Source organism: Drosophila busckii, chromosome 3R, assembly GCF_011750605.1.
Source record: "Drosophila busckii strain San Diego stock center, stock number 13000-0081.31 chromosome 3R, ASM1175060v1, whole genome shotgun sequence".
Lineage (NCBI taxonomy): Eukaryota > Metazoa > Arthropoda > Insecta > Diptera > Drosophilidae > Drosophila > Drosophila busckii.
In genome coordinates, this window is record NC_046607.1 from 7,992,690 (window position 1) to 8,006,952 (window position 14,263).

At 38.9% G+C, this 14,263-nt stretch overlaps 2 protein-coding genes across 10 annotated transcripts; one reads left to right on the plus strand and one right to left on the minus strand.

Annotated features, from left to right (window-relative positions):
• The first annotated feature begins 386 nt into the window (after positions 1 to 386).
• On the plus strand, positions 387 to 9,771 carry LOC108602285 (phosphoribosyl pyrophosphate synthase-associated protein 2). 9 transcript variants are annotated; one of them, XM_017990353.1, is made up of 8 exons: positions 387 to 616; positions 5,372 to 5,608; positions 6,616 to 6,904; positions 6,969 to 7,135; positions 7,603 to 7,659; positions 7,920 to 8,061; positions 9,049 to 9,195; positions 9,260 to 9,771. In XM_017990353.1, the coding sequence occupies exons 1-8, from the start codon at positions 597 to 599 to the stop codon at positions 9,416 to 9,418; spliced, it is 1,218 nt and encodes a 405-aa protein (XP_017845842.1). In that variant the 5' UTR covers positions 387 to 596; the 3' UTR covers positions 9,419 to 9,771. The 9 variants fall into 9 exon arrangements, with proteins under 9 accessions (XP_017845842.1, XP_017845845.1, XP_017845848.1 ...); XM_017990356.1 differs by having other exon boundaries at positions 387 to 508; XM_017990359.1 differs by having other exon boundaries at positions 387 to 429.
• LOC108602290 (cytosolic carboxypeptidase 6) lies at positions 1,702 to 5,128 on the minus strand. Its single transcript, XM_017990372.1, has 5 exons — positions 4,212 to 5,128; positions 3,333 to 3,898; positions 2,902 to 3,276; positions 2,526 to 2,841; positions 1,702 to 2,470 (listed from the first exon to the last, which is right to left on the minus strand). The coding sequence occupies exons 1-5, from the start codon at positions 4,270 to 4,272 to the stop codon at positions 1,905 to 1,907; spliced, it is 1,884 nt and encodes a 627-aa protein (XP_017845861.1). The 5' UTR covers positions 4,273 to 5,128; the 3' UTR covers positions 1,702 to 1,904.
• Positions 9,772 to 14,263: the final 4,492 nt, after the last annotated feature.

A 14,263-nucleotide genomic window follows, 5' to 3' on the forward strand; every position in this document is an offset into this window, starting at 1 on the left:
AGTTTTATTTAATACTATACTTTCTAATACTATTTGATACGCCAAAAATCAAATTGCGATTCAGACTTGAGAGAGAGCGCATTATTATAAAAGTGCTGCCCATTTGACTTTAGCAGAGCTGCCATGTTGTTGAAAATACTTGCCGCAAGCTGGATAATAATTGCTTAAGCAAGTTTGAGAATCACTGTGTTGACTCCATAATAAATACAATTGAAAATGGAATATAAAAGACGAAGTGCAGACACCTTCCAACTAGTAGTTAACATGGTTTGAGAGCAGCTCGTCTCCAGTTTTAAAGCAAGTGCTCACTTCTTACCAGCTTGAGAACAATTACAGTTTGACATCGACTGCTCGCGAGTTAAAATTTGTAGATTCCAATAAGAGAGTTTGCCCGCACTTGTCTCGTTCACCGTTTCGCATTGTCCGCAAGTAAATAGCGAAATAAAATTGAAATCAATCAATAAAACGGCAGGTGCTACGAAACACGCTATAAATACATAAGTGTGGTGTATGTGTTTGGCATAAATTGAATTATTAACATCTTTAATACATAGAGAAGCTGCAGAAAATATTCTAGAAGTCTACGGCGCAACGTCATGCTACTGCAAAGAAACAAGTAAAAAGCGGCATATGGTTGCTTTCTTAAGCTAATTTGTGTGCTCCTCATAATTTAATTAGTGTCTCTCGCCTGTGTTAATGTGCATAATTCTTTGTGTTGCCTTTTCTGTTTACTCCCATACTCCCACTCCTGCTTGCTTGATGTTGTATTTGCGTTTTAATTTTAGCTACACACACACACACAAATGTATTTATGTAAATGTAATTTATGCTTTCGTTTTCTGTATTTTGTTTTGTTCATAACATTCTGCCGGCGTTGCCACTGCAACACTAACGAATCAGCTGTTGCAAGCATAACAACAATTTGTAGCCCTAAAGCAAGCTATTTGTTTAATTAATTAGTGTGTTGCTAATCTAAGTGTTTTGGTAATGTTTTAGTTTTGTTGGTATTGTGGTTTTAGCTTCGCTTTAGGTGCTTAGATCTGGCAACGCCGCATGCTATCGAAGTTTGCTCTTGCGCTTCATTTATACATTCGGTTTGCTTTTATTTACACAAAAAACGAAAGAAAAGAGCAAGTGTAAAGTGAGTTTTATTGATTTGGGGCACAGCAACGCGGACGACTCGCCGCCACGGATTTGTGAATTGTGCGCTTGAATCAATCAAAGCAACGGCATTTTAATCTGTTGCTCGCTGCCCGCCTGTCCACATTTTTCCGCTTATCAACGTTTCGCGCGTGTTTTTGCCCACACATACATACACATATATATAATTAACAGGTATCTGTTTAAATAAATACATGCATGTGAGAGAATTGTAAATGCTAATGCAGCAAAAACAAAAAGTAAATTGTGCCGCGCGATAAGAATAATTGTAAATTAATTACATGGCACTCACGTGAACTTGAGTTCAAGTGTCAAAGATTGCGACATACACAATCTAGAATTGAGGCGCCATAAACACAAACTACTGTAATTTTATATATGTGTTCGTGTCGCATAACTGTGCTTTTGTAAATATTTGTGCCCACGATATGCTCACATTACCATGGAGACGCCAATTGAGCGCATGGGCGCATAGGCGGCCTATAGCTACAGAGGGGTTGGGTGGGGGTCGCGCTATGTCTGGCTTCGGGCCAACAAACCGATGCGCAACAATAGACAGCAATTACTACCTACACATGTAAACATGCATAGAATGTGTGTGTGAAGGAGAGTGAAAGATTGATAAGCAAACTGAATTATTTGGCTCAACTTGTTGAACGCTCGACTGCTGTTGAGTGAAACGCAAATGTTATAAACCGCAGCTAATTGTTTACTTGTAGAAAAAACGCTATAAAATTCTTAAACTAACGCCGCTCGTCCGCATCGAAGCTGCTCGCCTTTAACATAAGACTACCACGCGTCAGCTGATTCAGATCGATTATAGACAGATATGGCTTGGGCGGCACATTCACATTGCCGGGCAACTCCATGGCACGCTTGCCACGACTGCCACTTAAGCCTAGTTCGCTCAAGCCCAGTCCCAGGGAATACTGATCATGTGCAGCGCAGCTGGCGGTGGCAGCACGACGCTGACTGCGATAGCCGCTAAAGCAGCTGCTGCCCGGCGCTATGGGCATAGCACGTGTAGGCGAAAAGCCGCCCTCATCCGAGGAGTAACCGCCAGCAGCGCCTGTGGAGTCATAGCAGATGCTTAGATTGGTATAGGCAATGGGCGCATGGCATCTGGTTGTGCGCGGACGCAGCTTCACTTCATAGCGCGACTTGGAACGCGAGCGGCTCTGATGAGCGCGTGCTCGGCCACGTCGCTTGCTACGCATGCGCAGCTCCGGCACCAGCGGCACGGGCAGCACATTGATAAAGCGATAATACTGCAGCAAAGTGCGCGCCAGATTGCGTCCAACGCGATGATCTATGGAATGAGCGTTTAAAGCTTGAAGATAAATGCAGGCAATGTATATACTTACAGCCATCCTCATTGTAGAGCGATATGGTTTTGCCATCGCGTAGAAAATGACCCGCCATGGATACCTCCAGCGTATACGCATTAACTGTATCACTCAAGCGCTCGCAGCAGTAGCGACGCAGGCTGCCCAGCTTGCGTTCATCAGCATTAAACATCGTATGCTCGGCTATATAGTCTGGCGCATTGCTGGCAAACAAACGCGGAAATACCAAATGCCGCTCATAGCGATAGACATCCTCATAGGTGTTGCCATAGATAAAGCAGCCATGCATGCTGCTGTTCGCATGCAAATCCAGCACAAAGTCTATTTGATATGTCTGCAAATTGAATAAAGGTGAGTAAATTAAAGTCAATTCTTAATTGCAACTGCAACTAACATCGCTATTATCCAATTCTTTTAGCACATTGCGTATGGCATGAAGTTCGGGCTGTGTAAACTCCGAGGCGACATGCCAATTGCGATTCATATCCTGGCCCATTAGATTGCAGCGATTGTTGCCTAGGAAGACGCCATCCGGATTCACCATGGGCACAATTTTGAACACAAAGTTTTCGCGCAGCACCTGCGCTATAGGATGATTGCCCACAAGGAACTCAATCAGGCCCTGGCAGACATGCGAGGCGGGTGCTTCACTCGAATGCGAGCGGCAAAGTATAACTATGACGCGTATAAAGCTGCGCTCCAAGCGATTCGTCGAACGTTGACTCTGCGTCACATGATCAATTGTCAGCATGTCCACATTGCGATTTTGCTGCAAGTCAACAAAGCGTTTTAACCAGTTTTAGAGCTGTACTCACTACTACTCACCAGTGACTTGACCAGCACACAACGCGTATAACGCTTCTCGCTGCCTTGACGCGAGTCTATGACATTCAAATACGACTGCAGTCGGGAGTAGCTGTAAGGCATGGCCAGAGCAAACATATACACATCCTCCTCCTTGTCGAAGTGAAAGCCAAAGCTCAGCACATAATGTCCCTGATGCATGGCTGAGCGGTAGAAGAACACTTGACGCTTCGGCAGTCGCTGCCACTTGGGACGACTCGAGGATTTGACCAGCGGCGTCAGGCCTGAGTTGAACAGATTGCGACTCTTGCTTATGTTCACTATATTGAAGATTACACGCTGATCTTGTTTCACATTATCGACGGTAAAATTGAACCAGAAGCGAAAACGTGGATTGCAAGTATCCGGACGCAAAAACAAATCGTATTCGAAATCGCCCACGAGCTCCGCTTTGCCCAGATTGCCCGTCTCGAAGGCAGCGTCGAAGCACAAATGTCCACGCTTCGCCTTGCCGCTCTGCCCAGGCGGACGTATAATGACGCGCGAGACATTGCCCAGGCCACCTTCGCCATCGCTGTCCTCGCTATCTGCAAAGGGAACGTGTAATTGTAGCTACAGTCTTGAAATATTTGTGGGATATCAGAAAGAAGAAAACTCGAACTCTATGAGGTGTACGTCTGCTCGTCTGTGCGATCTTACCTAGATCTCAGATACTATAATGGCTAGAAATAACATAACAGAAATCACTAGTGAAACAGAATTCCGCCGAAAGTATTTCGAAGCGGAATTCCGATAAACCGCGCAATGTAATTGAAGCGAAATTCAAAAGGACGCTTCTTTCTATATCATTGATTAATTTATTGGACCATAGATTCCAAGTTATAGTTTAGTTTTAAATACCATCTGAGCCACGCTCATACATGCTCGTATGCTCCAACGGATCACATGCTATGCCCAGCATTTTGGCAACTGTTTCCACAGACGCAGCTAATGCAACTGAGGCATGTGCAATGGCCCGGACTTACACTTAGCTTGGATTCTAATCCAAGCTATCTAAACTCCAAACTCTTGACACACACATATGCGTGTCGAGCTTATCGCTAACTTTGGGCATTGCAACTGCCACTGCCACTGCCGCAAGACGCCTCAAACGTCAAACGTATGAAATTGAAAAGTCGCGGTTGCGTTGCCCCCACTGTCAGATGGGGCGTGGCTGTTAATACTTTTGCCTTCGAGTCGAGTTATGAACCCAAGCAGCAGCAGCTCATAGCCACAAAAAGAATCTGCTTGCCACACTCACCTGAATCCCCCATTGCTGTGTGAAGACTTTACTTAGAATACGACTTCAGCACTGCGCTTTGACCTGCTTTGTTAGCTGTTGAAATTAAAAATAGCAATTCAATTAACACGCCCACTTTTAGCTTAAATTTCCAACACTTGCCTTTCACTTTTTCTTAGCTTGCAATTCGATTCGCATGCGATTCCTTGACGAGCACTTATAGATTCCAATCGGCGCTGACTATGCGTCACGCTGTCGCTTAAGACTTGGGTTAACTGCCCGCTGCAGACTGGGTTGGGACTGGGTCTTGGCTTGACTTTTGACGTTGCCATACATACAACGCTCACTGTCAGGAACTTCGCTGCACATGTGCGCACCAATGTTTGATCGATAAAAACGCGCGCGTCGTTGGCTGCGGTTATTCGTTCAGTTTTCCTTTTGGCCAGGCTACAATTTTGCGTTGTCGCGTCATAAAACTGGGCAACGGCTGAGCAACCTAATTGCTGGCAGGTTGTTGCAGGCGACACATAAATAACACACAACTCAACTGACGTCAAAGTAGTTCACGGGGGCTAATCAATAAAGTCCTGCGCTGCAACTTGTCGTCGTCTAGAGATACGCGTAATATTTTTGTTCTTGCGCATAGCATGTCCAAACGCAGGTAGCTTACACTACACTAAACCAAACTCACACACATTGTTAATTAAATTTATTATTTTCGTAATTAACAACTTTTTTATATGTTTGTCACACTTTTGCTAATAATTCGATACATTTGCAGATTAGGAAGCGTGCGACCGCCAAAGCGCTGCCGAAGCGACATGGACAACACATCGACCTCGGACATTGTCATTATCAATGGCAACTCGCATCCGGATCTGGCCAACATGGTGGCCGAACGCATGGGCATCAAAAACGGCGGCTGCTCCGTCTTCCACAAATCCAATCGTGAGACTATTGTCGAAATAAGTGACTCTGTGCGTGGCAAGGACATCTACATCATTCAAACAGGCACTAAGTATGTAGCAAATATTTATTAAGCATTGAACTGTTGTAACTAGATTAAGTGAGGTTGGCCAGGTCACATAGACCACCTTTGGTCCTTAGTGTTTTTAGAGAGAAGTTTCAGGAGTTATGTAGCTCTTCTAACATGTTGCTGCATTTTGCAAAACCTCAGCAGCGATCCAGTCTTAGTCTATTAGTTTATTTTGACTAAATTGGATTAGAATGTTTAAGTATGATAAGCCAAGAAATCTGTATAGATCAGGTTTTGAAACAATAAACTTTATCTATAGGAAGTTTCCCACCAAATAAAATAAAAGGTATTTCGTCTACAATTTTGATCCAAATGATTCAAATGACCTATAGCTTCGTCGAAAAATTCTAGAATAATGTACAGACACACTCAAAAGCTTAAGTAGATATTTTCTATTTAGAATGCAATAATAGGTTTGGCTTTAGCTTTAAATATATTTGTATGTATGCAATTCTCAGTGAATCTGTTTAATTATGTGAGTTAGGTAAAAGTGTATGAATATTTAGTTTTCTAAGCTAAGCGCTTGTTAAATTTCAAAGGAATACTTATTTTTATTAATAAATCAAATAAAATGTTTTCGAAAAACAGCAATTTACGATATTCATTGGATTATTAATTAGACTTGTTCTAAAGCATTAAAAATAAATATTTGCTAAATTTCTGATTGACCAGTTTCGAATAATCTTTAAAGTTTTCCATTTTGTGTAAAAATTTCCAATCAATCGTAATGGGATTATGTAGTTTAAAATAGTGAAGATATATTTTAGTATTTTTATTGCTTTAAGAGGGTATAGCTTAAAAAAATATTCATAAAGGACTTTCAATGTTCAATGAGCAATTTTTCATTTAAACTGAAAACACAATTGTTTCATCCAAATGTATAAAAGAAAATTACGAACAAATTGACAATAGGACAAAAATTATTCGACATTAGACTGCTTCTCTATAAAGATGTTATAAATTATTAAACATTTTTTTTTGCTTTTTAGAGATGCCAACAACAACATAATGGAGCTGCTTATTATGGCCTATGCGTGCAAGACATCCTCAGCTCGTTCGATAGTCGGTGTCATTCCGTATTTGCCATACTCGAAGCAGTGCAAGATGCGCAAACGCGGCTGCATTGTGTCCAAGCTGCTGGCCAAGATGATGTGCACCTCGGGCCTGACACACATTATCACAATGGATCTGCATCAGAAGGAGATACAGGGCTTCTTCGATATACCCGTGGACAACTTACGTGCCTCCCCATTCTTGCTGCAGTACATACAAGAGAGCGTAGGCGTTTATTCATAGTCTATGTGCAATGAATTTAGAATTAATCGTTAGTCATTCTATACAGATACCCGACTATCGCAATTCTGTGATTGTGGCGCGCAATCCGGGAGTTGCCAAAAAGGCTAATTCTTATGCAGAACGCTTGCGTCTCGGCCTGGCTGTCATACATGGCGAACAGAAGGAGGCCGAAAGCGATGAGGTTGATGGCAGATACTCACCGCCGCCCACCAGGTAAGCCCGCTCAGCAAAAAGCAAAGCAAATCAAAGCAAATGCATTTAGCACATTTGACAGCTCGTTCTAACTATCGTACAGTTCGCTTTGCTGTCGACTTTAGTTTTACTCTCATGCACGCATTTAGTTGTAATAAATCATTTCTTTATGAATTTATTGCCAGTCAAATCGAAAGTTGAATCATTTGCAAATTCTTGTAGTCTTATCATCCTGCACGCTCCGACAGAGAATCACATTAATAAATGCATTGTACTCGCAATTTGTGATTTGTCCAGTACCCAGTCAATTTTTTTCAAATATTAGCACTCGCTTGCATTAAAAACTTAGTTTTTGTCTTGTAGCTTTCTGTTTCAAAATTTTGGCTCGCTGTTAAAGTGGCTGTGACAACTGTGAAAAGTTGATCACAACATATCAATCAAATCAAATCTCTTTTCTTTATATTTTTATTGTTTATTGTGTTATGCAGGGCGTATTGCAATTTGTTAGGAAATTCGGTTGAAATGTGCTTACCAACGGTTAATAGGTTTGTATAACATTTTAATTGAATTGAAAACAATTAAATTATAACAACATATTTAGTTAAGTTCAATTTGTATTTGTATTTTATCAATTGTAATTTTTGTCTATTTTTGGTTCAACAACAACTACAACAACAACAACAATTACAACACACTCATGCACACACATTTGCACTTGTGTATGCCACTGATGCCACCGCCACTGCCACATCACACACTCAACCAATAAATTGTTCATTTGCCAATTTGTTACACTAATCACAAGAAACTCTACTCCACAACATGCGCCCATGAACAGTCGCACGCGCACCACATCCGTTTCGGTGGGCGTGCCCGAGCATCCGGTTAAGGTGAAGCCGCCGCTTACGATCGTCGGTGATGTTAATGGTCGCATTGCCATCATGGTGGTAAGCCAATTGCTATTGACGCTTCAAATCCGTATACAAAGTTAGTTAGATTATCAAAATTATTATTCAACAAACGTAAAGTGCGTTACACTGTTACTAATATGGTTACGAGCTTGAATCATAGTTCTATTTTATGTTAAGCTTTCAGTTAAAAAAAGGCATTTGCTGGTTCTTATTGCATTAAAAGAAAAGCGCAACGCAAAAGCAATGAAAAGTCATCGAACTGTCAAGACTGGCTTTAACGTTTTACAAGCAAAAATTTACTGATAAAATCAAAAATCAATCAAATCAATTGTCAACATGTCTACGAAGTTATTAAACCCCGTGAAACAGTCAACACCTTCCTCTATACCGTTAACAAATGCGCAATTTAAATTAATTTCTTGCAATGTTAGCAGAATGGTAAACAATGGAAAATGCGCATCGACAAAAAATTCTGCTCACTTTTCATAAATAATGAATGAATGATTCATAATCATAATTGAGTCGTAATTAATTTAAAGTAAAAAAGCTACATGTGTTGCTTAAAATTTAAAACTATCTAGACATGCAAAAAATTGGAAAAAAAAAAGCTTTAATCTGGCTAGATGTCTTTATCTAGAAGAGCTTGACTCTTATTTAATGATTTATGCAAATTTAAAAATGTTATAAGTTATATAAGAATTATTTTTCCGAAATATACTTAAGTTTTGAGAGCTTCGTTCTATCGAACATTATAAGGGAATTGTTAATTTGTGATAAGAAATAGATTCATGGTGAATCTTCTGCAGTAGTCAAGAGAAATGTGCGCAAAGTTGTTGCTAAGCGTGATAAAGAATACCCAATTTTTATTTTGATTCAAGGCATTCACCTTAAATAAAGCAGAACATCATAAAGATCTAACAACAGCTGAAAAAGTTATGAACTGTTTTAAGCGTTCGGATTTGAAGCATTAGGTATTAACTTACAATTGGACAATTTGGTTGACCTAACTCTATCTGTTTACAGGACGATCTGATAGATGATGTGCAAGCCTTTGTGGCTGCTGCTGAGATGCTGAAGGAAAATGGTGCCGGCAAGGTCTATGTGCTGGCCACACACGGTCTGTTGAGCTCTGATGCACCACGCTTACTGGAGGAGTCGGTGATCGATGAGGTACGTTGAGACTTTACTACATTGCCTTGTTTTGTTGTCTCACTGAAGTTTGCTTGCCTTGCAGGTTGTTGTCACCAATACCATTCCACATGAGATTCAAAAGCTGCAGTGCCAGAAGATTAAGACCATCGATATATCGATACTGATCGCCGAGGCCATACGTCGCATACACAATAAGGAGTCCATGTCATATCTGTTTCGCAATGTCACGCTGGAGGACTAAGCATGCTGCATACCAATACCAACACCTATACTAATACCAATACATACGCATCACTTACACACATTTAATGTAATATTTCTAAAAATGGCGATAGCGTCTATTGTTTGTTTAATGCCTTTTTGATTTGTATCTAATGGATTCTGTGGCGCTACAGCTCAATTCAAGTGAAAAGTTTTAAGCCCAATTATATTGGATAATAAATAAAACACAAAAGTAATAGATTGTTGTAGAAACCTTAATAGCTTTAACAGTTAACTCTGTTGCATAAATTCGGATTAATAGTAACAATCTTTTAACGAAAGCAATCGATATGTTTGCGTTTTTATATTTAATAATGGCGTGTTCAATTATTATAAATTATTTGATTGCATGCATTTGCATTTATTACGACCAACTTTAAAACGTTTTTTTCTCTTACAATAATAAATATAAGTACTCAATTAAATTTAACAATTGCTTCATAAATTGTCATGTGGCATGAGTTTGCAACAATGCGAAATGCAAATTTATTAAAAAATATATACTACATATTAGTATTAGTTAGTATTGTGTTTGTCTTAAATTGTTAGCAGTTGTATAAGCAAATTTACATAGACAATGCAGTGTTAACTGCTGGCTGACAGACAGTCCGCCAGACAGTTGTGCTAGTGAGAAGATATTTAAGCAAATATTTATGCGCTTGTTTTGTTTTTATGCCTTGCGGAAATGAGCACAACGCCGCTGATAAGATTACAGAGTCTCAACTCATGTGAGACACATAGACAAGCGAGCAATGCAATTTTTAAGGCTAGACCCTGCCTTAATGATTAATGTGTAGAACGAGTGAACAGATACGCAGAGAGAACAAGTTGTTGAAATGGCAAATATTGACGCTCATAAATTAAACATAAACCAACTAAGGGTTGCACTAACTAGATACCGACTAAAGCGCTTGCAAATATGTGTACTAAAATATGTTGAATCTATTTGCATAATGAGTCCAATGGGACAGATTTAACTCATTACGTAGTTCTCGGGGACAAGTTATTCCCCATCTATGTGGGCAGTAGGAAAAATGCAATCTATAATTGTTTAATATGCATTAATAATATAGTAGTTCGCCGTTTTATCTGCTATTTATTTAATTGTCGTAGTTCAGTTCACAGTAGAAAACGCCCCAAAGCTAAATGGAAATAAATATTTTTAAAAATACATTTATTTTGAGCAAATCTGATTACGTGAAACCAAAATTTGAAACTCCCAAGCTACGAACTCAACACAAAAAAAAAAAAACATTTTGACCTTAACAATTTGAGGTTGTTGACCCAAAGTTGCATATTGAGATAACAAGAATAACAAAAACTAAATTCGAATCTAGTTTTTTTTTCAATTAAAATTAACATAAAAGCTTATAGAAGAAATATATTTCATATATTCCGAGGAATTACTCTCATTATCTGTGATTATGTTTGGAGTCAAAAGCAAAGTATATCAACTTTTAATAGATTTAATAGTCGAAATAATTTAAGTACTTTTTATTGATATTGTTTATTCTGAGAAACAGTATTGTTTGTTTGAATTTACTGTTAACTGGAATTTCTAGAGCTTTTGATAGATTTAATTATTCAATTGGTAGTAAAGGTTCCTATTTTAACATTAACAGTTCACATTGAGCCTATGAAAGTGTCAGATGAAGAAATAAAAGATCAGGATTTGGAACAGTCGGAAATGCCTGCAGTCTTATTTCTTGTCTCTTCATTTAATTGTTTAATTCCCAACATTAATTCAATATTTAATTATATATTTTTTAATATTCATATGCATTTAATTATATATTGTACACCACCCATGGAACGCCCCACTGGGGGCTTCTGTGCTTAAAGTAACAGCAAACAAGCTGACTAAATAGCTGCAAAGAATCTTAAATGTGTCGGAACCTTGCGCTCATGTAGCCAAATATAAATAGTTACAGTCAAGTTCGTCTACGACGACAAAATATTTACTTTGATATATAGCGCGCAATTGCCCTAACTATCAGTTGAATATAACCTTGAAGCATAGTTGTTGTGATTGTGATTGCTGGCGCACGCTTTGTTAGCAAACAACTGATTGCTGATGATATAAGGTGAAATAAAAGGATTAAGCAGACAAGACAAGAACGAAGTTCGGCATAAGCTTTTTATATGCAAATTTATAGCAGCATCTCATCTCATCTCTTGTTACCTGTTTTCGAAAATTAAATTAAATCCGTTAAGACGACACAGCAGACTTGTTATTAAATCACGTGAGGCGTTGTCTAAACAATCAAGCTGCCGTTTGGTCACATTGCGCATACGCCCCGTGCATTGAACTCAGTTTGGACTTTTCAATGTAATTTCCGTACACCGTCTAGCATATTGATAAGCAGCCCATCATATTTAATAGGCCCAACTTGTCTCACACACATCACAAAGTTCCTGTTTTATCAGCTTTGCATGACATACAAATTGTAGTGAAAACAATGTTGGCACCTGTTCACCACTCACTCACTCACAATTGATTTGCTAATTCACAAGCCATTAGCACGGCATTTGGTGCGCCATAAATTGTTTGCCAGTTGGCAGTTTAGCGCCGCTTTTGTTGGCTTTATGATACGATTGAATAAACAAACATCATTATAGAATTTTTCGGCTAATTTTACTGACACACAATAATTGACGTATATTGTTAATAATAAGCAAATTAACACAATTAAAAATGCATTAAGCATAAGCTTTATTTAATAAGGCGGCAGCAAGTCCTGCAGCCAAATTGGTTATTGAACTTCAGCTGAGAGACTTGCAAGCGTCGTTTTCGTTTGGCTTAATACAAAATGCGCCATGGTTAATATTAATATATGTACTATATATATATGTATAATCACTGCCTGTTTGTTGATCGCATCCAGTCATGTGATTCAATTAATTTTAGTTGCTTTGCTTTCTACTCTTCAATGCGCAAGATCTTAAAGCAGGCTGGCCAATATATTTATGTGAAACATGTGACTTGTTGTGGGGGGAATTTTCAATATACTTAGTATGACTCAGCAACTTAAATTAATTTTGAATAAATTAGCAGCCATGCATGTCCGATCCAATGCAGTTGACATTTGTTTTTTTTTTTTGCCATTGAACTTGCTTTTGTGTTGACCTTGACACGCTTTTCGGCATTGTAATGAATGTTTGAGACAAGTTTATTTCCTCGACTCTATGAAGTTGCGCAATGCGATTGATTTTTCCAGCGATCGGAAACAAGCTAACATTTGATATCTCACACTCTCGCACTCGCATGCAAGTGAGTCACGTGAAGTTGAAGCCAATGCTGGCGGCTGGCGGCTAATTTACATGCCTCAATGCATTCCACTGCACTCGAGCGATCATTGGCATTGCGTAATTTACAATTTGTAGGCCTAAACATACACACAAACACACACACACACAGCCATAATTGTGGTTGTACTTACATATGTCACAGTTTTTAATCGATTCAACAATTAAACAGTTGTATTTGTCGCGCAAACATCAACTGCACTCATGTGCATATATATATATATATATAGCTGCAATTACGTCTATATAATGCTCAGCTGATCAACTGTCATTGTTGTATGTTTACTAAAGTTACAGTTACTTTAACAGGGCGTTACGTGTATGCCATAAATGGAGAGCTACTTGGCTTGGCATACAAATGGCGACGACGCCTTGAAGCCCAAAAGATTTTTTATTGCCAGGCGCTGGCAGCTCATGTGATGTGCATGATGAGTAACGCTTATCAGGGGCGATGATACTGATAACTATCGCTACCAGTCACAGCTTCAATTATATAGTAAATATAAATGTATTCAAGGGCTCTTGGCCTCAAAAGAAAAACTTAGCAAGGTGAGCGCGTAACTTGCGCAACTTCAACTGCCAAGTTTATAATCCTTTATGTTTATATTTTATTATTATAGCTCTTACAGTTGAATGGCATGCTAATTGCTGTGAGAAATTCGTTGACCGGTTTCAACGAGAATGTCTATGCATTAGAAATTGCGAGAATGCCTGTATAAATATTTACAATTCATAATTAAACTGTCTAATTGTAAATCAATGCCTGTCATTTTGAAAGGCGCACGTTCTACTCACTATATATAGCCCTATATATAATATATATTTGCTAAGTTAATCACGCAGCTGCCTGAGCAATGCACTAATTAGTTAGAGACAATTGCAAAGCTGTGAGCAGGCAAAAATTAGCTTTGTTAACAACATACGACGAATGTTTGTTCAATAATATTTCCAAAAAATTAACGTTATTAATGACATGTTTATCTAGTTGTGCTCGTTGAGACTTTCTTATAGCATCAAAAGCTAGAGATTTTTATTGTCCCAGCGAGCAAGCAACACGCATAATAAACATTTAAGCAAATCGAATGAGGCAAGCACATTACTTTAATTTTGCTTTGCTTTGCTCTTTTTTTTTTGCAGCGTGTCTTGAGCTGTTTGTTTTTATAAGTGTAGCTTGTTGGCCAATTTATCAGTCGTTCATCACGTGTCGTCGCAGTATCTGTTGGATACTCTTTTTATTTATTTCTGCTTGAGTGCTTTGTGCTTTGTGCTCTTGCCTTTGACCGCAGTGTGTGCGTTTTGATTAATTGCCATTGCCCGTGGGCGCTTATTAAAGTATTTCTTAGCCCTACAATTTTACGTGATTAACGTTAATTACGCTACACTCTCAGTCCGTCGTGGTGTGCGTGTATTTTTGATAAATCAGTTACATATTTATTGTCTTTGCTTACATTCTGCTCAGCTAATCTTGTTGCCCCGCCTGACGCATTTGCAAAAATCCCATTGAAAACTTCCCGCTTTA